We start from the raw sequence: 24,833 nt of genomic DNA on the forward strand, positions 1-24,833 counted from the left end.
GCAGGTCCCAGTTCAAAATGAGCATGAAAAGCCTTTTGCTTTAAAATCGCTAAGATTTTCACAACAGCAACAGCAGAACGTTCAACCAAGTTCCTGACCCTTCAGCCCATGAAGCTGGGTTTGGAGCCAGGACTGGATGCCCAGTCTCTGACTCCTCCCCTCCTCCCCTCCTGCCTCCTGGCTGATGCCCCACCTCAGGATTATAGACCCACAGCAGCAGTAAAGGAAATGTAAAAAAGACAATGAATTCAGAAAAGAGAGGACTCATTTTGGGGGTTTGGCTTTGGCTTCCCCTAGGCCTGGCACAGGTCCTGGCTCTACTACCTGTATCATCCTATGAAATCTTCACCCCCATCCCATGAGAGGCAGTTGTGATTTCCCCCACTTTATAGATGAGGAAGTTAAGGCACAGAGAGTATCTTGCCCAAGGTGCACTACCTGGTGAGCAGAGGGGGCGGCGTCTGACTCTATACTTTGTTGTCTAAGTGTCACTGTGGTCCTACCTGAAGTCAGGCTGGGGTACGGGGGAGGTTACCCCAGGAGCTGTGTGGGGAGAGGCGAGAGAAGGCAACTCTCAGAAGCCAACTCTTGTCACTCCCTTTTACAAAAAAGCCCACCCCCTGACCCAGTACTAAAATCCCTTGTAATCTGGCCCCAAAGGGCTGTTCTGGTCCAATTAGCACCAGGCCTCCTAGGGGACCACCCCCCCATCACACTTGTCTACACTTGCTGAGTCTTGTAGGGCTGCTGAGTTATATGACTTGAAGTGGGAGCACTGTTCACGTCATTTTCCATCTAAACAACACCCCTTGGCGTTGTAAGGGCCAAGGCTGTGTGGAGACACCCTGGGGTTCCCTCTGGCCCGGGACATGGCCGGCATTCTGCAGCGCTGTGTTAACCTTGTGTTCTGCTGTCTGCATCCTGATGCTTTAACATCTGGGGCTGTGCTCAGCCTAGAGGGACGGCCCCTCTCAGGATAAGCCAGTTCCTGGAGAGAGCAAACAACTTATCCTTTTGCTTTTCAAACACTAACCATCCAACCCAGAATCCACACCCACACCCACCTCTTTTATCAAGTCCTCACACACCTGCCAGCATTTGTCTGCCCCGAACACCCCAGGACCAGGTACCAGACATTTAGAGACAGCCTGTAAGCCCCAGAGGCCACTGAAATTATACAAACCAGGCAATCCTAAAGCTGCTTATTCTGCCTCACCTCTTTGTTCCCATGGAAACCACAATAAAGGCTCTTTTCCCCAAGGTTTTCCCCTCTCCCTCTGCCTCCTAAGTGACCCTAGGGCTTCTTCATGTGCCCCCTGGTGCTGTGGGGCCCCCTTTCTTTGGGACTTGTGAGAAGAGCAAACTCTCTTTGCAATGTCGATAATACCCTGATCTGTTGGCCTTATCATGCTTAAGTAATAACACAACCTACATTAAAACAAAGCCCACGTCACTTCCTCCAGGAAGCCTCCCTTGATCACCTTAGTTGGCATAACTTACCTCCCCTTCCTTGTTCTTTGGGGTCTGCTCTTTGTCCCTCTGTCTGCCTTAAAGCTGGCTGTGTGACTGCCACTACTCTGACCATCAGAACCATCAAGTTAGGGGTTAAGAGACACTTCTCTGCCCACATGCCTAGGGCCCTACCTGGCACTTAGTAGGTGCTCATAAATACATGGCATCTAGAACAATGATAAGAATGGTACAAGACTGATGACAGTAGTAGCAGCAGTAGCTCTCTGTTCCTAGTGCTTTGCCTACCTTTTCTCCCACTCCCAAAGCAACTCTACAAGGTGGATTTGTGTTAGGCTCATTCTACAGATGAGAAAATGAAGCTCAGAGAGGTTGATTGGTTTAGCCAAAGCCACACAGCCAAGAAGTGGCAGAGTCAGGGTTCAGACCTGAGTCGTCCAACTGCAGAGTTAACACACTTGAATTTAGTTACATCGAATTAGTATTAATTCCCCATTGTGTAACCCTGTCAGAGGTGACCCTCTGTGTGGATTGATTGAGAGGTGGCAGTTGGCAATGTTCTAGGGTCTTGAAAATGAAAACCAGGCCTAATCCAGTTTCCGAATGACCTTTCCAAAGCTCAGTCTGGGTTCTTCATGTCCTCACTGAACATTCATTTATGGCTCTTCTTCACTGGCCTTAAGATGAAATCCAGACCTCTTAGCCAGCATTTATCATCTGACCTCCACTTACCTCTCCAACCCATGTCTACTTCCTCAGCTACCCCAACTCAGATGCCCGGGATGGTCAATGGGGATAAAGATGCTCCCTGTTGAGTGTAGGATCCTCCTTAGCTTCCCCCAGTAGGAAAGGAAGTCTCCTGGTGCCAAATCAAAGTTGGTCATCTCTAGGAGAAAGTCTTGAAAAATGCCAGGTGGTTGATGCCTGCAGAGACTGGTAAGAATGTCAGCTTTCTGAACAATTGCTGACTAAGGGGTCATCCTTCTTTTCCCTCCCACTCCCCAGCATCCCCACATCTAGCCAGTCCCCTTGTATAAATCCAGCAATTTCCTAGAAAACCCAAAGCTTCTTCCTCTGCAGAAGCGGAGACCAGGAAGAACTCCCTTGAACATGCAAGTCAAGGAAAGAGGAACATTCAGACACACCTGTTTCTTCCTCTTTTGTCCTTCTGCATCACTTCTGGGAGCAGAATTGGAACAATGGGCTGGAGCATCTTGGATTACAAGAGCCCTCAAAGCCCGTGCTTTCCGGAAGTCTCCGATTAGCTTTTTTCCACCTTCAGGTATCCAATAAGAGAGTTCCAGGTGTGGAGTTCCCATTGTGGCTCAGTGGTTAACGAATCCAATTAGGAAACATGAGGTTGCAGGTTCGATCCCTGGCCTTGCTCAGTGGGTTAAGGATCCAGTGTTGCTGTGAGCTGTGGTGTAGGTTGCAGACACAGCTCGATTCCCGAGTTGCTGTGGCTCTAGCGTAGGCCAGTGGCTACAGCTCCGATTCGACCCCTAGCCTGGGAACCTCCATATGCCGCAGGAGCGGCCCAAGAAATGGCAAAAAGACAAAAAAAAAAAAAAAAAGAGTTCCAGGTGGTTAATACTCTCCTGATGAGAAAATACGTATTCCCCTATTTCAACAGGAGCTACAATCATTTTGTTTCAGAATCCTTAATCTGCAGAGAAGGAATTATATCCCTAAAGGCATTCCAGTGCTAGCCTTTTCAGGAATGCTTATGATGTCATTGAGCCTGATTAGTAAAACAATAGGTGGTCTACTGCTTTTCTCTTCTTTAAAGAAAAAAAAAAAAAAGGAACCACAATTCATTAATTAGTCTCTGGGTGGTTTATAAACTGAGAAGATTTTGTTTCCAAGCAGGACAGCTCAGAGAAATTTAGGAAGTTTAGTCAACCAAGGAGTGGGATGTTTCTATCATGAGACTTTAGCAGGAAGGAAGGTCGCTGTGTTGGGCCCTTAGCCTTCAATGCCCAGGACAAACCCACGAGGAGGTATAACTGTCTCAAATCTACACATGAGGCAACAGAGGCCCAGAGATGACAACTGCTTTGCAAAGGTCACATGACCTACATTTGGGGAAGATGAGATTCAAGTCCAGATCTCTCCAGTCTTAACCGTCAGCCCCTACAAATTGCCCTCAAGGTCAAGTAGTGATGAAACTGACAACACTCCTTGATCCTTTGCCATCTTCAGAGCTTATCATCTTTTTTATATGTAAGTGTCAACTGAGTATTCAAAACTGAATCTGTAAAAACTACCATTCTCAGTTCCAGCAGATCCTCAGAATCATGGAAGAGCTGTTGTCAAAGAGCCACGTGGCCTTGGGCAAGTCACGCCAACTCCCAGCCTTGGTTTCGCCATCTGTGCAACCAAGATAGTAAAACCCACTCCCTGGGTTGCTAGGAGGATTAAATGAAGAATAGATGTAAAAGTGCTTAGCACCTACAAGGTGCTTAGTAATTACATGTTCTCATTTCCTGCAATAAATGTTATTGAATAAATAGTAATTTAGCAATAATGTATCTATTGAACATGCCCCTTATGTTTGGGGCTGAAACAACTCTGCATTTATTCCCCCCAGATCCTGGGTGGTAGGTATTACTTTTATAGAAGAGAAAACTGAGGCTAAAGGAGGATAAAGTGATTTGCCCAGAGTTGCACAGGAAGTGGGAGGGCTGCAATTTGAACCCAGGCACCCTGAATTTATTTATTTATTTATTTGCTTTTTAGGGCCACACCTGCTGCATATGGACGTTTCCAGGCCAGGGGTCTAATCAGAGCTACAGCTGCCAGCCTGTGCCCCAGCCACAGCAATGCTGGATCCAAGACACATCTGCAACCTACACCACAGCTCACAGCAGCACCTGCTCCCTGACCCACTGAGTGAGGCCAGGGACTAGTTGGATACATTTCCACTGCTCCACAATGGGAACTCCGGGCATCCTGAATTTAGAGGTCATACTTTTAGCCATCCAGCCATCCTACCCTCCAAGAAATAAAGATGAATAGTTCATGTGGCAGAGGCTGTGTTTGATGACTTGCCTTTTGCTCTCTGAATCCCCATCCCAGCTCCTTCTTGGAAAATGAAAGATGTTTGTGTGAGTTTCCCACTCTTTCAAGGTTGCTACACTCAGAAAGCTTCATTGATTTCTTTTACTAAATGGTTGCAATTTTGCCTTCTCTTCATAAACCCTCCAAAACAAGCCTCACAAGGTCACCAAAGCAGCTGGCAGGTGTAGATGGTCCTAAGGTTCTTTTGTGCCTGGTTTCTCCCCAGAGAGGGCCTTGCTCCCCAACCAGAGGCAGCAGAAGGAATGAAAACTTTGCTAGGATTGTGCCTTCACTGACTTGCCCCTCAGTCTTTATTTGCTCCTTTATTTATGCTCCTTCTAAAAAGGACTTGAGGTGGAATTTCTCATCAAAGACAACCATTAAAGTATTTAGATGAGAAAGATGGCCCCCACCGAATAAAGGGAATTGATATTGAGGATATCTTGGGCTTCTCCAACAGAAGAGGCTTCCAGAAGGCAGTTTTGTGGGAGATCTCTTACCCCCTAGCAGGAGGAGAGACTCAAGAACTGGTGATGTAGGCCATGCCAAGGCCCCCCGGCACAAAACCATTTCTCTGTTTTGTTTTGGTTTTTTGTTTGTTTTTTAAATCTGCGTCTCTAAAGAAAAGGAGGAGCCACGGGGAGAGGAGGAAGGAAAGGAAAAGAGGCTTCCTGTTTGATGCTATCTCTGGTTACTGGGAAGATCCTGGGTGATAGGAACTACTTTTATAGAAAAGGAGACCGAGGCTCAAGGAGGGTAAGTGATGTGCTCAGAGTTGCACAGGAAGTGAGAAGGCTGGAATTTGAACCCACGCACGCTGAATTTAGAGGTCATACTTTTAGAACCATCATCAGTTCTGGACAAGTTGCTTTACTGAGAACGGAGAGAACAAAACATGGGCTGCTTTGGGGCTACTCTTGGGATGGATGGTTCTGCAGGCCTGAGGGTAGGGGCAGACAGAGGCAGTGCCAGAGAAGCTACAGACAGGCTATGGGTTCTGTCTGTGGCTCAGAAAGGACTGCCATGGCCAAAGTCAAGGTTAGGTCTCTGGAGCTTCCCAGATCCACCTGGCAAATAATTCCTGTGCTCAGAACTAGGTATGGAGGGATCAAAAATAAACTCATGGAGTTCTCTTTGTGGCTCAGTGGTTGATGAACCCAATTAGGATCCATGAGGATGTGGGTTTGATCCCTGGCCTCGCTCAGTGGGTTAGGAACTCTGCGTTGCCATGAGCTGTGGTGTAGGTCGCAGATGCAGCTCGGATCCTGCGTTGCTGTGGCTGTGGTATAGGCCAGCAGCTTGATTTGACCCCTAGCCTGGCAAATTCCATATGCCACAGGTGCAGTCTGAAAAAGCAAAAAAAAAAAAAAAAAAATTTAACTCACAATTCCTGCCTTTAAAGATTTCCTAGTTATAGGAGGAGACAGGCATACAAGATGTGGTTTCAGGGTAACCATAACCTTAGTACCTAATTTCCTAGTCTAATGATGAGGATGCTGTGGAGAGCACAGAGGAAGGTTTCTATCCAGAATGGAGAAATCCTAGTAGCGGTGGTGGTATAGTGGTGAGCATAGCTTCCTTCCAGAATGGAGAAATCCTGAATGGTTACATGGAAGGGATGATAAACATAAGGGGATAGAAATGGAACTCCATGCAAAGGAAATGACACAATGAAATGCACAATGGGGTGAAACATATTGTACTCAAGGCACAAATCTGGTCGTGTGTGGACCGCCACTTATAGCACTGTGATGTTCAGATACCCCTGGCAAAAAGCCCTTCTGTCTGCCAGTGATCTACCCTTTGACCTTGGGACCTCCAAAGCATGGACTGTAGAACTAGTTCCATGATTCCATCCTCCAGGAGGTGAAGGACCATTTCAGACACTGCTCCTGGGGGGTCTGAGGCAAAATGTATAATTGAGTATACTCTTGTTTGCTTGTGGTCATTGATCTAAACATCCTCCCATGGCAAGTTCCTTGTGCTGAGCCTCACAACAGGTGTGCAGTTTTTGCTCATGGTGTGCTCTGAGAAACCCCTTCAAGAGTGGCTGGTTGACCTTGGAGTTCAGAGCTAAACCCAGGTTACCTGGTTATCTGGAATGCAGCAGGGTTGCTTTGCAGGGGGTATGAACATCTCCCCTCCTCTCTGGGGAAGGAACAAGATGGATTGGGACACATCAGGCCCACATTGTTGCACCTTGTCCTCACCCCCACACTGTGGTCCCCACTTCACTGATGAGACAACTGAAGCTTGAAGACCTTCACCAACCTGCCCAAGAACTTCCCGACCTGATGGAGTCAGGGCAGGATCTCTTGTTGAATCTACTTTACACATGCTTCGCTGAGGCTTCCCTTGGGCATTCATTTTTGACATTCAGATCTCAGCTCCAACAGGAACTCTCTCCATCTTAAGAGTCCCTCTCTGTCACCACTTCTCCTCTCATAGCACTCACTCTCCCTGCTAGGACAGCACAAGTTTATTCATTGTTTGCCCCTCTCTTCTGGCTGCACCAGGCAAGGACCCTTCCTGACTCCTTTGCTGCTATATCCGTGCTGCTTCAGGTAGAGTCAGGTGCATAAAAACCCCAAACATATGCTTGCTCACTGACAAAGCCATCTGGTGACCCCTGCGCTCAGCCTCTCCACTCTACTGGTTTCCTTGAGATGACGGCCATTGGCCCTCAGGGTATTTGTGGGGAGCCCTTTGGTGGCTGATGACTGACTATAACCATGGGACTTTCTGAATTTCTCAAGAGTGAGGGCAGGCTGTCCATAGATTTTCTTTTCTCCTTCAGCAAAAGGATACCATCTAGCAACATTCCATGTGACAAATGTTTGAGATTCATAAACTAATAGTATCCACAACTCCTGTTCCTTAACAGTTCAGACTCTTCTGCCCACTAGTCTGGCTCAGGCTTTCCCGGAGCTCTCAGGCAGGTGTCATTGTCAGCAAGTGCTGTTGCCACTCACAATGAGCTTGGCTTGAATGCGGCCTGACTTTCGAGGGCTGCTGTTGTTGTTTCGATCAATTCATGCATATACTCACTCTTGGCGTTTATTTGCATTGGTTGCTCAGTTTTGTGTGGTGCAATTTTGATTGCAATTTCGTTCCTCTCCAACATTTGATAGTCTCCAAAGTATTTTTCCATTGAACATCAGGGATAAGACCATCAGCCCCAATTAAGTGGGTCACAGTCCTAAAAAAGGAAAGAATCCTTGCACCTCATCCCGTGGCCTCATGTAATTCCTAATCACAGTGCTCTCTTTAGTTTTGCCATGGATGTATGCATTCCTAAAAATCACCTTGGTGGGCAAAATGGGGAAAATGGGGCAAGGAGCTCAGTGCGCAAAAACATCATCCATGATGCCTAAAAAAGAGAGAAAGAAAAAACATAAGGCCAGTTTTACATGGGTTAAATGGTTAAGAAACATATAGGTACTACAATAAATATGGCACTTTACTTGTGCCATAGGTAGAGACCTGAGGTTTGTTTGTGGAAGTGGTCATAGGACAGCATGGAGCCGGTGCATTATTATGAAGAGGGTTTTCTGAATGGGATGAAAAGTAACTGAGGTGCGGGTGGGTGTGGCTCATCACACCATGAACAAATAGCTGGTAGATGTTCGATGTCTGCTCATGTACCTAGTTTGTGCATTCCTACATGGCTCAACTCAGCAGGGTGCAGGTTTCTGCATTCACCTAGTATTTCTCAGGGAGGAAGTCTTGCATAAGCAAATGTGAAATTCCCATTATCCTCAGATTGTTTCCTAATATGTTAATTGTATTGGAACAAATTCACATTCTTCAAAACAAGTGTTGTAGCAGAACTGTCTGAGCCTGATGTGCTGTCATCCTTTCCTTGCTTGCTCAGACTGGACCAAGAGGATCGAGTACCAGCCTGGCTCGGGGAGCGTGCCCCTGTTCCCCAGCATCCACCTGGAGACGTGCGATGGGGCTGTGTCCTCCATCCAGATCACCACAGAGCTGCAGACCAACTACATCGGGAAGGGCTGTGACCGTGAGACCTACTCTGAGAAATCCCTGCAGAAATTATGTGGTAGGTGTTCCCCTGCTGGGATATTTTTTTTTTATTAATTGCTTTTACACAATATATACAAAGCATACCTTATTATATTATGAAAGAATCAACATCAGTATATGAACCCCTGGATGAATATTATATTCACTTACTACAGTTAAAGGGTCAGCCGGCACAGCTTTCGGCATCAGGCACACCTGATCAGACCCCATGACGTACCAACTGTATGGCTGTGGGCAAGTGATATGACAAAGGCTCTATTTTTTTATCAGTGTAATATGGATTCATGGCACAGCATGTTTAGGAGGACCTAGCACAGGGCCTGAGGAAACAAGACTCCCTTCCACTGTGTTGGTTTATAGAGACACTCCTGCCTAGGGCCAGTATGAAGGGTGGTGTCCCTCATTTGGGGAGAGGTGGGTCCCCCCCGCCCACAGGACCAGCTATAGAACTTAAAAGCCTGGGTGCAAATGAAAGTGTGGGCCTTTTGTTTCCAAATTATTAAGAATTTGAAGGCAGCGACAGCAAAGCATTAAACCAGGCTGGGTGTGCCGTGAGATTGCTCGGGACCCATGCTGGTGAAGCCGGGCCTGGCTGCCCATGTCGGAGAAGAGCTGGGATGGGAGTGGAGGTGGGGGAGGTGAGGGTCCAAGCGGGGGACAGAAGACTTGCTTGCTGTCTGTGGGCTGAGAGATGGCACCCCGAGAAAGGAGCAGGCCGGAACAAGGAGCCAGTCTGACAGGTGCTGCACAAGGAAGCTTAGCTTTGTTGAGCACCTGCTGTGTGCACCCTGCCAGACCCTTCACACACTCTACCCTGTCCCATTCTCCCCATTCGCTCTGAGGAGGGTGTTACTCATTCAGTTCTGGTTTTGTTGTTGGTTTGTTTTGTCTTTTCAGGGCGGGACCTGTGGCATGTGGAGGTTCCCAGGCTAAGGGTCAAATTGGAGCTACAGCTGCCAGCCTACACCACAGTCACAGCAACGCAGGATCCCAGCCGCATCTGTGACCTACACCACAGCTCACAGCAACACAAGGGCCTTGACCCACTGAGCGAGGTCAGGGATCAAACCTGCGTCCTCATGGATACTAGTCAGGTTTGTTACCACCGAGCCACAATGGGAACTCCTCATTCAGTTTTAAAGATGGAAAATTTGAGGCTTGGAGAGGGGAAAATTAGTGGAATGATTTGTTCAAGGTCATACAGATAGAAAGTGACAGAGTCAGGGGTTCCTGTTGTGACTCAGTGGGTTAAGAACCAAACATAGTATCCCTGAGGATGAAGGTCTGATCTCTGGCCTCACTCAGTGGGTTAGGGATCCAGTGTTGCCGCAAGCTATGGCATAGGTCATAGATGTGGCTCAGATCCAGTATTGCTGTGGCTGTGGCATAGGATAGCAGCTGTGGCTCCATGCCCCTTAGCCTGGTGCACAGGTATGGCCCTAAAAAGAAAAAAAAAAGGAAAGTGACAGAGCCAGACTTTGAAGGTAGGTCTGTGGGAATGAAGGGCTCTTGGGCTCTGGAGCAGAGTGGGACACCAGGCCAGGCCTCTGGAGCTAGAAAGTAAACCTCTCAAGTCAGCTGTGGAATAAGATACCCAGTATCTTGTTACCAGTCTGCTTGGTAAACCAGACTGTGGGCATGTGGATGGGCCTCCTTAATCCCCACAGCATGTATTTCATGTCTTTCTCGTTCTCTCCAAGTATATTCAGGCACTCACACTGACTCTCTAGCCGGCTGTGGGGAGCTCAGGAAAGATCTTACTCTTAGATGAGGCCTGTACTTGGGAGCAACTCTATCCCCAGAAAGGAAAGGAGGCTCCTGAACACACAGTCTAGCCTGCCATCCTCTCCTGGGGGACCCTCCACTACTATCTTCCAGGCACTTTTCCTCATCATTGCCCTCCCCCATTCACACACACACACACACACATATACACAGGCACACACACAGGTACACACACACAGGGACACACAGGTATGCACAGATACACACACAGGCACATATGGGCACACACACAGGGACACATGCAGGTACACACACAGGTATACACACACAGGCACACACATGGACACACACAGGCAGGTGCACACATAGGTACACACACAGACATGCACACACATAGGGACACACACAGGTACACACAGGTATACACTCATGTACACACACAGGCACACACACAGACATGCACACACATAGGGACACACATAGGTATACACAGGTATACACTCATGTACACACACAGGCACACACATAGGTACACACACACCTTCACTCACGCTGCTTTTGCCCAGAGGACCAAGTGACAATTTTTAGAACTGAATGTGAAGTTACACTCTGCTTGGATATCACCATGTCCCATTTATCATGTCACCAGACCAGCCAGGAGGGCCTGTGGGCAGGCAGGCTTCTCCAGAATGATGCAGTAAATTGGGAAAACATCACAGCCTCGCTGTTCCAAACCGCTCTTGTGAAAATGGTTACCAGGGGCCCGCAGTATTGAGAAAACCGCCTCCAGTGCTCTCGTTCTGAGAGACTGAGAAGCCATCTCTGCTGATATCTTACTTTGAATGAACATCCCATTTCTCTCCCCACGCACCTGAATTATAAATTAACCCAACCCCACGCCAGCACAGGCTACAGTCGTTTCCTAAACTCCTCCAGGTTCGCAGGAGGTGGTGGAATGGGCTTGTTAAAGAGCAGATGGGCCCAGGGGCACACACTTGTGATTTGATTCTGAGCATTGCCGGGGAGAGACTGGGAGACAGGGAGAGTGAGAAGGATGTTTTTGAGAGAAGAAACTTTAGGACAAAATTGCATCTGCTAGTTAAGACAGCTCATTCCTTCTGGGCTGCCAGCCTCGCCTGGCAGGAAGACAGGTTAATTCAGTCAGGAAAGCGGCCCCCTCTCCCGCCCCCTCCCAGATATGAGCTTATCTGGTGCTGGAAGCGACCCTTTGTTAAGAGAAGTCTTTCTGGTGACTTTCCCGGAAGTGCCACCCGATGCATTTCTGGGAACTCTTGACGGGCAGGGCCACTCCTGCCTCTGTATCAGGACTCTCTTGATTCCAGAGAGGGAGTGTTCCAGAAGAAAGAGCTGAAGCCCTGGGTCCCACAGATACGCATGTGTGCTGGAGTCCCGTTCATCAGCCCCGTGCTCTCTCCAAACCTGGAGGGAAAGGCAGACCAGGTTGCTTCTGAAACAGATGCTGGGTTTTAATTCCTGACTCCCGTGGGGCACCTGAGGTTCTTGGAGACAAGCCTTTATGTGTTTTCAGTGGATGGTCGACATGTTGCCGGCGGGGTTTCCCAACCAGGGAGCTGCCGTGCCACTTTAAGCCCCGGCATTCATGCATTTTTCACGGTACAAATCTTTATTGACTGTGGATGGAAACAAGGAGGCCAATTAGGATGTTATTGCCATAGTCTAAGCAAGAGATAATGATTTCTGAACTGGAGGAGTGGTGGTAGGGATGAATTTAAGACAGATTTCAGAGGCAAAATCAGCAAGAGTCAATCATTGATTAGCTGTCAGCAGTGAAAAAAGAAGGAATCTTAGAAGATTCTAATGTGAGCATCTAACTGGACGAGAGTGCCACCAACCAGAAAGAGAAATTCAGGGCAAGGGCAGATATAGGGGACAAGGATGATGGTACCTGTGGACCATCCAGGTATGAGTACCCAACTCTACACAGACTCTCCACCTCCTGAGGAGCACCCTCCCGCCTACACCCTGCCCATCCATCCTTATAGCCCATTTCTTCCTGATGTCCTGCCTCTTCTTGGCCAGGGTACCCTGTTGGTCCCGGTCCCCAGTGCATTCTCATCCCTCAGCCTTTGTTCATGTTTTCTCCCACTAGAGTCTCTCTCCCCCTCACCATCCAAAACCCTTCCCTTAGGTCAGTCAACAGTCTTCTGCCCTCTGTGCTCTTTGGGGGGCAGTCCTTGGGGGCTTCCTGGTGTCTTTGAGTTCTGGCATCCCTTCTGTGACCCTGTAGTCATGTGGGGACCCAGGCAGGGAGTCTTCCAGGAGGCGTCCACCTACTTTCTCCTCCTACGATTTCACTCTGCAAGGAGCAGGGATGGCATCCTGAGCGAGGGGGTGTCGGAGAGTAGCTGGGCAAAGCTGCTGTCTGAAAGTGCCTGGCAGGGGCAGGAGCATCATCAGAAATAGCCTCTTGGGTTCCATTGGAACTCTGGATGTCAGGCATATTGCAGCCTGGGGTTTGTATACGTAGATCCTTCCATTCCACCTTGAAAAGGAGCAGGCTTAGCCTAACATGGTCCCCACCTGCCCTTGTTTTACATGGAGCCAGCCCTCTCAGGGAAGCTGGACAAGCTTCTTATCACTTCCTCTGGATGCAAAGATTCAAGATGAAGGGCTCTGTCATCTCAGTCCCAAGCTCTCCCAAAGTGAAATGTTCCAGAACAGCCTTGAGTATGAAAGGCACGATGAAGCCCCAGTGAGGCCTCTTGGCCAAATTAAATTTGACATGAACCACAGTCCAAGAAAAGACCCAGTTCCATGACCCTGAATCACAGCAGATTACAGTAAACGGCCAAGCAGTTTGTGACACACATGTCCTTCAGAGCCCAGAGGCCGGGGCTGCTTGTACCTGGGATCACAGGCTCCTGGCAGCTGGCCGACACCTTCTCACAGGATGCCTGGGGTTAGATGCTTTGTACACAGAGACCTGAAGACAGGTCCTGTTGACGGAAAGGCCGCAGAGGAAGAGCGTGCTGTTAAATCAAGGGGTAGATCTGTCAGACCAGTTCAGATAGCCAGACAGTGCGTTGTTGTCAGGATTTATACACTTGTGAGCCCAGCCCAGGAAGTTTTTGTAAAGGAAACAAATATTTGTGCAGTGTCCACATGCTCTCCCTCTGCAGGCTAAATGGAAGGTAATAAGACCATGTTCACAATCCAGTCTCCTGGGGAAGACAGACGTGTGAAAATAAGTCCCTGGTTTTTGTCTATACTGTGCAGCTAACCAGAGCTTGTCCTCACTAAGAATCACAGACAGAAGCTTTTATACCCTCAGAACAGCCCAACTATGAGAAGCCATTATCCATTCCTCCAAAATACCTCTAGAGAGCTGGTGCTTTGGAGGGAAGGGCAGTATCAGTTCCCCAGGCATAACCAGTGCTTCCATTCTCAAAGAGCTGAAGTGGGAACCTGACTCTTCAAGTGGGCACTAGTGCATACCTGATGGGAATCCGATTAAATCACTGCTCATGTTAGCAAGGGCTGCACACAGTGACCCATGGATGATGACAGCAGGCAATGGGCCTCTCCCTGGATTTGCTGATTTCTTTGAGGTCAATTAAGCAGCTCCCATACAGCATGCCCTCCTCTTCCAGGGAGAAGGTTTTTGCCTATAGTGGCCTTGCCAGGCTGTTCAGCCACTGGGTATTCACAGCCCTGCCCCAAGAGCCTAGCTGACCACCCTCATCCGAAACCCAGCTTGCTTCACCTGAAGACTCCAAGACCTTTGAAGAACCCCTCTTGTCTAGGATTTCGCAGGTGGAATGATAGTCTAATGGTAGGGTCAACAGGGGGTGAGCTCCAGAAAGGACATCACAAAGTCCCCTACATCCGTGGTGAAGGTATGCAGATAGGGAAGTGGGAATGGTAATTGCTAATGTCAGTCACATGTGTGGCTTATTAGCCAAGATAGGACAGGTTGTGCTGCAGTAACAAATGATCCCAAAATCTACTGGCTTAAAATAACAAAGGTTTATTTATCATTCCTACCACATGTGCCTCTTGAGTTGACTGGGGCTCTGTTCCATGTTGGTTTCCCACCAGGATCCAGACTAACAGAAGAGCCTCTGTCTAGAAGGTTGTTGACCTCATGGTCAATGGTAAAAACAAGTGTTGAACCATGTACTGGCTGGTAAGGCTTCTGCCCTAAGATGACATATGTCACTGGCACTCATATTTCACTAGTCAGAGCAAGTCACATGGCCAAGGGCTGTCAGTGGGTCAGAGAAGCTTGTTGAGAACAGAATGCTTTCTACCATCATGCAGCTCAAGTAAGACCTTTGTCAAGAGGGCCTCCCTGGCTTCCCCGCTCTACCAATAAAGGGAGAGGGATGGGCTGGGAGTTTGGGGTTGGCAGATGCATACTACTACTTTTGGAAAGGATAAACAAGAAGGTATACATGAGTCACTTTGCTGTACAGCAGAAATTGCCACAGTGTTATAAATCAACTATACTTTAATAAATTAAATAATTAATTAATTAAATTGGTAGGACCCACTTCTGTTTGACTCACTGCTGCATTCTCACCCCAGCGCCTGGCGTAACTGAGTCATTACGTAAACCTCTAATGAAATAATATGGATTTGATAGCACGACTCATGGTAGATGAGACAGAACGAGACCTGTGTCCTTGATGACCGTGGTTCCTCTCCCCTGAGACCCTCCCCTCTCTCCAAACCTTCCTGTGCCCCATGGCAGACCATGAGGAGGTGTGACTGAGGCTCCACATCTGTCCCCGTTGCCACAGGCCCACAGTGACGTGCTAAGGACACTTTGCCCTCCCCAAGGCCATCCAGAGCAGCATGCAAACCCTGCAGTTAAGAAGTCCGGGCATTTGCCACTGCCCCCAGGCTCCATGTGGGTTCTTAATCCACAGTGCATCCTGAAATCTGCCTAGTTCGCCCGTCTTTATCTACTTACTAGCTCAGAGAGGCTTCCCCACCCTTATAGGAATTAGGGACCTCAAATCAGACCTCACCTCAGCTTCCAAGCCCCCTGCACTCAGGCTGCAGCTGAGTAGGTCCCAGCAGGCTGGTAGGTTCCAGAGACCTTCACAAGGATTCCCAAGGACATCTTAAATATGCCCTGACATGCAAGATGATGCCGTGCCATCTTTGTGAGTTATGCATCTTATTTCCCCACTGCTTTCCCTGGGATCCCTTGGGGAGAGAAGAGAGAATTGGGGAAGAAAGGAAATCTCTCTCCGTTTATTTAAGGGCACGGAAAAGTGAAATACGATCTGTTAAGTCTGGCGAAGTCTGCACCATCTGGTTAAATGCAGTGTGATGCCTTCCCGGAGGCGACATCTGTGGGTTGGGCGGGCGGCAAACTGCTCCCCTCCTCAGGGGGGACAGAGGAGCTCCACATCAGTGGCCTTGCCAGGGCCCAGGGCCTCTCTGTGGACAGCCACCTGTACAGGGAGGGAGGTAGGGCCCTGAAATCCAGGCTGGGGTTGGAAGGGCTCTACACTGTGAGGTAGAAAGAACATTGCTGGTGTCTGAGAGCTGGGCCTGCCTCTAGCTAGCTGTGTGGCGCTGTGAAATCTTGGTCAAGTCATGTCCCCTCTCTGGGCCTCGGTTTGCATGTTTGCAAAAGGTACAGGAGGTTGTGAGGTCTCCCTCCAGGTTGATTGAGGTGGTGCAGCGGGGAGTGTGGGCTTCGGAGCCAGAAAGTCCTGATGGCAGGTCTTCTCGCGAGCTGCCGTAATCCCGGGCTCACTGAGCTTCAGGGTTCTTAGTTATAAACTGGCATTAGAATAGCATTCACCAGAGATGAGTAACAAAGAGAAAGCATTGAAGCACTTAATTTGGGTCTGGTACTTGCTCCGTGCCCAATTGAATATTCCGAGGAAAATAATAATAAATATCTGTGACTCTGAAAAGTACAGTTCCCTAAATACATGTGTATAGCATAACCCTGGCCAGGGCTGGGCTTTGGCAAAACAACCAGTTTCACCTTCTCACCTTTTCTTCATGTCTTCTCCCCATCACCCCCCACTTGTATTTGCTCTGCACCTCCCTCCTCTGTCCAAACTTATTTGGGGAAAATTTACAGTCAGCTCCTTCACTAGTCTCAGATGTTAATTATTGTGCGAATTTGACAGCAACACTTGCCCCTTTATAAGAGCAAGATCCTTGGTCAAGGAGTTCCTCCTGTGGCACAATGGGATCGGCAGCATCTCCACAGCCAATTTGATCCAGCCTGGCACAGTAGGTTAAAGGATCTGGTGTTGCCACAGCTGTGGCGTAGGTGACAACTGCAGCGTGATCTGATCCCTAGTCTGGGAACCCCATATGCCGAGGGAAGGCCAAAAAAAAAAAAAAAAAAAGATTCTCATTCAAAAAGGAATCTCAAGGAGTGGAGTAATAAGCCCTATCAACCCCGCCCTTTTTCCGAGTGTGCAGGCCTGCAGCTCTGTATGGTGGTAAAGCTGGCCTTGGCGGCCACCAGATACACACCTATACTGGGCTCGGCTAGACTGTGTTGCCTGCACTTGAGCTACAAGTCAGGATCCCTGCATGCTCCGCCTTTGTCTCTCTGGCCACCTGAAATTTCAGGAAGTGACATGCATTCTGTAAATGCCCTAGGCACCAGCTGTCATCATGCTGGACAAATCCTGGTGTCCAAGACAACTCATTTGTGGGACAGAGAAGCTGTTGCCAGGTTGCATTATTCTGGGGGCGGGGGGTTCTAGGAAGATGAACTGTCCAAAGACTGCATATCTGCCACTCCCAAAACACCTTCAAATCTCTACCTGCTACCACCTTGATAGATTTCATTCTTTCAAATATCTATGGAGGATGATAACCCTTAAGGCTTTGTGGTCATAAAAACATTCGTGTGAATTAGCTTATTAGATAACTGGATAGCAAATAAAAAATGGATATCAAATAAGGCTCAAGGATTATGGAAGAACAAGTAAATATTGATGATGGGGGTGGGGCATGGACAAGCGACAGGATGAACAGGCTCCCATGAGCATTGGGTAGGTGACCAGAAGCATCTCATGGAGGCCCTGGGTAGAAGGAAAGGCAGTTATTAACATCAGTGAAGTGCCTACTATGTGCAGGCACACTACCAAGCAAAAGCCTTAAGAAATATGCATATGAGTAGGAGTTCTCATTGTGGTGCAGCAGAAACCAATCCAACTAGGAACCATGAGATTGTGGGTTCACCCCCTGGCCTTGCTCAGTGGGTTAAGGATCTGGCGTTGCAGACACAGATGTGGCTCGGATCTGGAGTTGCTGTGGCTCTAGCAGAGACCAGCAGCTGTAGCTCCGATTCGACCCCTCACCTGGGAACCTCCATATGCCACGGGCACGGCCCTAAAAACACAAAAAGACAAAAAAAAAAAAAGAAATATGCATGTAAGTAATGTAGTCAGTGCTGTCCACCCTTGCCCTTAATGAGCACAGCTGCAGGGTGATCGTGAACTAATTGACCAGAATCCCCCCTATCTTGATACTGCAGTTCCTAGAGTTCCCAGAGGCTTCTCTCAGGGCAAACCTCTCACAGGGTTAAGCAGAGAACTGCATTAGGACATGTATTTCTCACACAGCCAGCCTTCAGTTGCAATGGGCATCTGTTCCAAGGAGAAAAAACTGGCTGAATTAGACATCTTCAAAGAAGTACCTTGATTTCCAGTATGGCAACTTCCTGAAGGATTTTCAAGGTCACTTTAACCGTAGGAGATGTTGTGGTGGCTGACTTTGCAACACAGTCTTGGGGTGAGATGAGGCTCTGCTATACAGAATTCAGGGGTCTACCTGACAAATGGCAGGTAATGCACACAACCATTGTCTGTTAAATCCATCAGTGTTTATGGCCACATGGTCAGTGCTGTACCAGGAGGGAGACCCAACATCCTTGGCCCCCAGCATTGGGCACGCCTTGGACTCTAGTTCCCTGGTCTTGGGAGGCCCTGGCTGCCCTCCTCCCTGAGTAGCTGAGCCCTGCACTTCTGTGGAAGGTAAGGATGTGGAGAACTCTACTGGCAGCACTGGACTTCAGTGGGAAGTCCTTGGCCACCCAGTTAGCCTCCCAGCTGGGCCATCCTGTCTTCTGGGCCAGTGGCTCCCACTCGCCTCGGCTCTGCCCCTCACAAAGCTGCTGGTGTGATTCTCCCAAGACACAAATCTGCCCGTGTCACTCCCACTGCCTCAGGTTATCCTTAGCCTGGGATCACAGGGTAGCAGAAATAGTAGCTCTAAGGATAGTGACAAAGTGACAGCGAATGTGGAGTGAGTTCCATTCACTGTGTGCTGAGCATGCTGCTGCAAGGGCTCCTGCTGCCTCTCATTTCGGTCCTCACGACCCCTGGGAGGGGAGAGTCAGAGAGGCGACATCACCAGGCCGTCGAATCGCGCCGCCACGGGCATCAAAGTCAAGTACTGCTGACTTTACAATCGGTGTTCTTAATGGTTGGAAAAAAGGGACCCATACTCTTTCTCATGGGATCAGGACCTGGAACTTTCCCCAATCCCAGCTCTGATCACACTGCATTCCAGTTGCCTGTCAAGTTGTTGGGTCTGAGCATCTCCGGGTCAGGGACTGTGCTGATTCACTTTTACCTCACCAGCACCCAGCACGGGCTTGGCACCTGGTCGGTGCTCAATAAATGGCTGACAGGTTAATGGATGGATGAGTGCATGAATGAATCCATCGATCTGATTCAAACCCTGGCCTTCTTCATGAACCCCTGCTTATCAAAGCCCCCGGGGTAATCTCATTTCTCTAAATTCCTCCAGAACTTTTTTCTTGTATAATAGTTAATTACACTCTGTCTTCCCACATGAAACATTTTTATCTATGGATTACTGATGCTGCTCCAGGGTGACCATAAGCAACTTGGACAAGGACAGCATATAATCCTTCTTTTCCCGAGTCACCTAGCTCAGGGCTGAGCACCTAGCTCCAGGTATGTCAAGTTGTTCATTCTGACCCAGGAGCAGAAAACAGGAGGTGAGGACACCTACCCAGGGAGGAGTGACCTTTTGTTCTTTCTCCCCACCCCCTACAGGAGCTTCCTCTGGAATCATTGACCTCTTGCCATCCCCCAGTACCACCACCAACTGGACTGCAGGACTGCTGGTGGATAGCAGCGAGATGATCTTCAAATTTGACGGCAGGCAGGGTGCCAAGATCCCTGACGGGGTTGTGCCCAAGAACCTGACAGACCAGTTCACCATCACCATGTGGATGAAGCACGGCCCCAGCCCTGGCGTGAGAGCTGAGAAGGAAACCATCCTCTGCAACTCAGATAAAACTGGTGAGTCTTGCGTCCAGCCCTCCCAGCTGGTCAGGCACAGCCACAGCCACCAAGGACGTGGGAGAAAAGCAAGAGCGTGAAACTATTCTGGTCTGATTTTCTGGCTGATGATTTCCTAGGCTTGGGGTGGAGTGGGACCAGGAAAGAGGGTCAGGAGACAGATATGAAGGGTGCAAAAGCCATGGAATTCCCACTGTGGCTCAGTGGTAACGAACCCAACTAGGATCCATGAGGACGCAGGTTCGATCCCTGGCCTTTTTCTCGGTGGGTTAAAGATCTGGTATTGCCGTGAGCTGTGGTGTAGGTGCAGATCCCAGGTTGTTGTGGCTGAGCGGTAGGCAGGCAGCTGCATCTCCGACTAGACCCCTAGAGCCTGGGAACTTCCATGTGCCATGGGCATGGTTCTAAAAGGAAAAAAAAAAAAGAATACAAAAGCCAGGATTGGTAGTTTTCAGACTGGGCTCTTCATAAGCCTCCCCAGGAGTAATAGGGCTGCTATATGAGGTAGGGGGTAGAGGAGGAAGCTTTACCCTACTTCAAGCAAAGCACCTCCACCTTCACTCTATCATATAGGGACAGATTTCCAAAAGTTTCTTTTCGATGAAAAGAGCCTGCTAATTTAAAACAGTTGTTTGAAAATCACTGCAGTGCAGGATAATGATAGCTAAGCTTTGTTAGGCATTTTTCAGCATGCTGAGCCTGTGTAAGGCAGTTCACAGCTTGGTGGTTAAAAGCACTCTGCCACTTACTGGCTGTGTGATCTTGGATAAATTGGTTAACATCTCTGTGCCTCACTTTCCCAGTCTATAAACAAGCATTACAGTATTGTCTACCTTATGGGATTTTTATCAGCATCAAATGACTTAATGAACATATAGCACTTTAGAATAGTACCTGGCACACAGGAAGTCCAATTTGTATTAGCTCTTCCTACTCTAAACAGTGCCCCACATCTCTCCAAACAATTTTATAAAAGAGTTATTGTGTTCTCTGTTTTAAGGATAAGGAAGCATCCTGTTACTTGTCCCAAGTATCAGAATTGGCATATAAGCTTAGATGCAACTAACTCCAAACCTATGCTCTGGTCACCACACTCCACATGCAAACACACACACACACACACACACACACACACACACACACACGATATTCTGATGTCTTATGAAAATTTTGTCTACCTTAAATTAAAATTCCACAAGTTCCCATTTTAAATGCTACTGTTGTTAAAGTACCCCAAGTAAATAATGACAGCTGATACTACAGTGAGAAAACAGGATAGAAGAAAGACTGACCGCTCAGCTCTGCTGCTGGACAAAGTTCCCCTTGCAGCTTTTCCACTGTTTAAGGAAAACTGAGGAGTTGCTAATCTCACCCAGCCTCAGTTTCCCCATATATCAGATAGGGAAAATAAAGACGAAATAATGTGTCAAATCACTTAGCAGCTCCAAATATAAAATCAGTGCTTGACTAATTTACCCAGTGATGTTATTATCATAATCATGAATATTCATGGTTTTATCCTACATTATGCTACAACCAGGACCCCATATTTCCTATTTCACTCAACCTTTGCAATGAATGTTCATGTATTTTCTGGGTATAGAAACAGACAGAGGGATTTTCCTGGTCATATGGTAAGTCTACATCAGAGCCAGTACCAAGGACTCGTTTTCATGGGGCCTTCAGGTAGGAAGGACCCCACAGCCCTTCATGAGGTGGCACTGAGGTTTGGGACTGGGTTCAGAGCTCAGCCCAAGACCCCAGGAATCACGTTGTGGCCCCATCTTTGCACTGCCTGCCAGGGTGCTCCCTTCATGATCCAGGAGCCCAAAGGCAAAGCAGCCCCAGCGTGGGTTAGCAGCCACACACATAGAGTCCTTCCTGAAGTGTATTAAATGCCCCTGGAGGCAAGTCTGACAGATAGAAACCTTTTGGCCTACACAGGAGGAAATTGCAGTGCGAGGGGTTGAGCAACTGGCCTAGGATAACATGACTTATCACTGAAGAAAGAGGCCTACCCCTAGCTCCTCTGGCCCGCATTCCTGGTACATGCTATTGGACTATTGGCTGTGAACCCTGCTATGTGCTAGAATAACCTGGAGACATTGCAGTAACACCCAGATGCCAGGGCCCTGCCCCAGCTCAGTAAGTCAGACTCTGAGAAAAATCTGCACTAGAGAATGATGCCTCACTGTCATCACAGCAGTGCCCCCAACAGGCATGTCAGCCCCTCCCACCAGCAAGATCTGGCTCTGTTCAGCTTTGGCCTCAGTATAAAATAACACTTTACAGATCAGCTTAACATGGCACAGCAATATGGGAAAGATTTTTCTCTAATTTCTCAGGCTTAAAATATAACCGTAAATATCTCCATAACCTAAATAAAAAATTATCAAGAATAAATTAAAGCTTGCTTTCATATATCAGAAAACATTTTTCAAGTTATAAAAGCAACACATGTTTTCAGCAGGCAACCTAAAAAACACAGAAAAGTATAAAAGAAGACACAGGTCACCTAAAATTCTAAAAATTAGAGGCATTTTCTGAGAACAGTTGGTCTATTTCACTACCAGATGAAATCTTACTTTTATTTTTATGTGTATATAGAATGTTCTTACATTTTTAAATCATTTTTATAATACATGTGATACTGTTATGCTATGTTTCTCTTAAATAACATTGCATGTATCCAGATCATTTCTGTATGGGATAAAACATTCGTTGAAAAATATGAATTACGAGACAGTCTTCTGTCATGAGGCTTTATTATACTTCATTTAACTGACTCCCTTTTGTTAGATATTTAGATTACCTCCTTTTAAATGCAAATGAAACAGTGCTATAATAGGCATTCTTATACTGTATGATAAGCACTCTTGTATATATCTGTATTGATATTTCTGATTATTTCCTGACCAGAAGTCACATTACTGAGTCAAAGAATATAAATGTTGGAAGGCCATCAATGTAAATTATCAAATTGTCCTTTGTGAAGCTTGCACTAGTTTCTCTCCTATCCACTAAGTAAAACTTACCAATGCTGGCTTATGAAGCCATTTATAAATAGTTGGATAACAGAACTGGTTAGTCATCAAGGCTAATTGCAGTTTTTAAAAAGAAAGAAAACCACTATTGGAGTTCTTACTGTGGCTCAGTGGAAACAAACCTGACTGGTATCCATGGATGCAGTTTGGATCCCCGGCTTCACTCAGTGTGTTAAGGATCCGGCGTTGCCACAAGCTGTGGCGTAAGACGCAGACTCACTCAGATCCGGTGTTGCTGTGGCTGTGGTGTAGGCCTCACTACGCTCTGATTCGACCCCCAGCCTGGGAACTTCTATATGCCACTCCTGCAACCCTTAAAGAAAAAAGAAAAGAAAAGACAAGACAAGGAAAGAAAAGAAGAGAAAATAAAACCACTGTTACCAGCACCAAGAATCGTCTCGGTGCCTAACACCGCTTTCATCATTTTTTCCTCGTGCCATTGTCCAGCAACCTAGGTGGGACTGGGGGATGAAGATGCCCAGCTTTGCCCAGACATTTGGGCACCCAAGATTCTTCCATTGTTTGCCGCTGCCATTTTTAACCAGAGAACAGACAGTTAAAATGGAGGGGTGAACACAGAAGGCTTTTATTTTATTTTATTTTATTTTATTTTATTTTATTTTTTGTCTTTTTGCCATTTCTTGGGCCACTCTCGTGGCACATGGAGGTTCCCAGGCTAGGGGTCCAATCAGAGGTGTAGCTGCCGGCCTACGCGAGAGCCACAGCAACGCAGGATCCGAGCCGCGTCTGCGACCTACACCACAGCTCACAGCAACGCCAGATCCCTAACCCACTGAGCAACGGCAGGGATCAAACCTGTAACCTCATGGTTCCTAGTCGGATTCGTCAACCACTGCACCACGACGGGAACTCCACAGAAGGCTTTTATTAGCTAGACCAGAAAATCACATGCTCGCACTTTTCTGGTGAGAAATTGGTCCCAGGTCCCCACCTGACCAGTGATATGAGTTAAGCTGTGTGTCTGGGAGCAGAGGAAACAAAGTTAGGTGGCTGCCCAACAATGGCTCTACCACAAGGCTATCATGTGGCGCACTTGTCTCCCTCCCACCCATCTCTGTTGGCCCTTATCTTCCCATTCCTGGTGAGCCACATTCTTTCCTGCCCTCTCTCAGAAACTCTTCTCCCCATGCACATCTGCTCCTCCTGAAGAATCCCCTCTTCCTGGCAAGCAGCCCTCTCACTAGTTCTGAGTTTTGTCTGAATGATACGTGCCACAGGAAGTGCTGGCTACTTTGATACAATGCTTTCCAAGACAGAGGGGCCAACCTGGCCCACCACTCACCGGATGACAGAGGCAAAGGTGCCAGCCTGGTAGCGAGTGCCTGGATGGCCCCCAGCCTGCTGGGAAAGGAAGGGGCTCTCCCACGCTCCCAGAGATGCCTAGAAAACCACTCAGAGGGACTGAGGTTGTCTGAGGTAGAGCGGAGGTGGGAAACTCACTCCCCACTGCCTGTTGGCTGAGCTGCAAACACTCTTACATTTGTTCCAGGCTGGTGTCAGAACAGAGCCCAGGAGAACACTGGGCAGGTTTGACTCACTTTCTGGGAGTTTAGGGTGCATGAAAGCTGGGCCTGACTCTTGCTCAGGGTGGCTCTGAAGGCAAGAAGCTGGTGGGGTGAGGAAAGAGAGGCTGCCCTACTACAATCTGACGGAAAACAGATGTTTTTGTTCTTCTTCCTATCAACCAATTTGGCATCCAGAAATGGTTAAGGCTAGAGCCAAGAGGGCTGCCTTCCAGGAAGAGGGGATCCCACAGGAGGAGCTGGTGTTGGGGGGAGGGCTGCTGCGGGAGGGCAGGAGCTGCAAGGAATCATGAAAGGCATCCATCATGCAAATCATCAAAGGAAGCATGAGAAGCATCACTTACACCAGGGATGGAGAGGTAAGGGCCAAAAAAGGTGGGGTTGGAGCTGGTATGAATGTCCTGGCCATCCAGAAAGGGACTGAGTCACTTATTGATAAATTCCTACATAAAGAGCATAACAGGCCCTTTCTTACTGAGGGTGTAGGGATTGAGGTGGTGGGAAGAGGAGAGAAGGGCTGAAAGTAAAGTGTGTTTGTGTATGTGTGTGTGTGTGTGTAATTTATTCATTTATTTGGGCCCAAATAGATGCATGCACCTGCAACATGAAGAAGTTTCCAGTCCAGGGATCAAACCTGCACC

The 24,833-nt window shown here is 48.0% G+C and overlaps 1 protein-coding gene across 1 annotated transcript in view; it reads left to right on the forward strand.

Moving 5' to 3' along the window:
• CLSTN2 (calsyntenin 2) overlaps positions 1 to 24,833 on the forward strand; it is a 654,299-nt gene that overhangs the window by 537,473 nt on the left and 91,993 nt on the right. The window contains exons 6-7 of the mRNA XM_047783473.1: positions 8,405 to 8,590; positions 19,356 to 19,604. Coding sequence (XP_047639429.1) covers positions 8,405 to 8,590; positions 19,356 to 19,604 — 435 coding nt within the window. The remainder of the gene's footprint in view (positions 1 to 8,404; positions 8,591 to 19,355; positions 19,605 to 24,833) is intronic.

Source organism: Phacochoerus africanus, chromosome 1, assembly GCF_016906955.1.
Source record: "Phacochoerus africanus isolate WHEZ1 chromosome 1, ROS_Pafr_v1, whole genome shotgun sequence".
Lineage (NCBI taxonomy): Eukaryota > Metazoa > Chordata > Mammalia > Artiodactyla > Suidae > Phacochoerus > Phacochoerus africanus.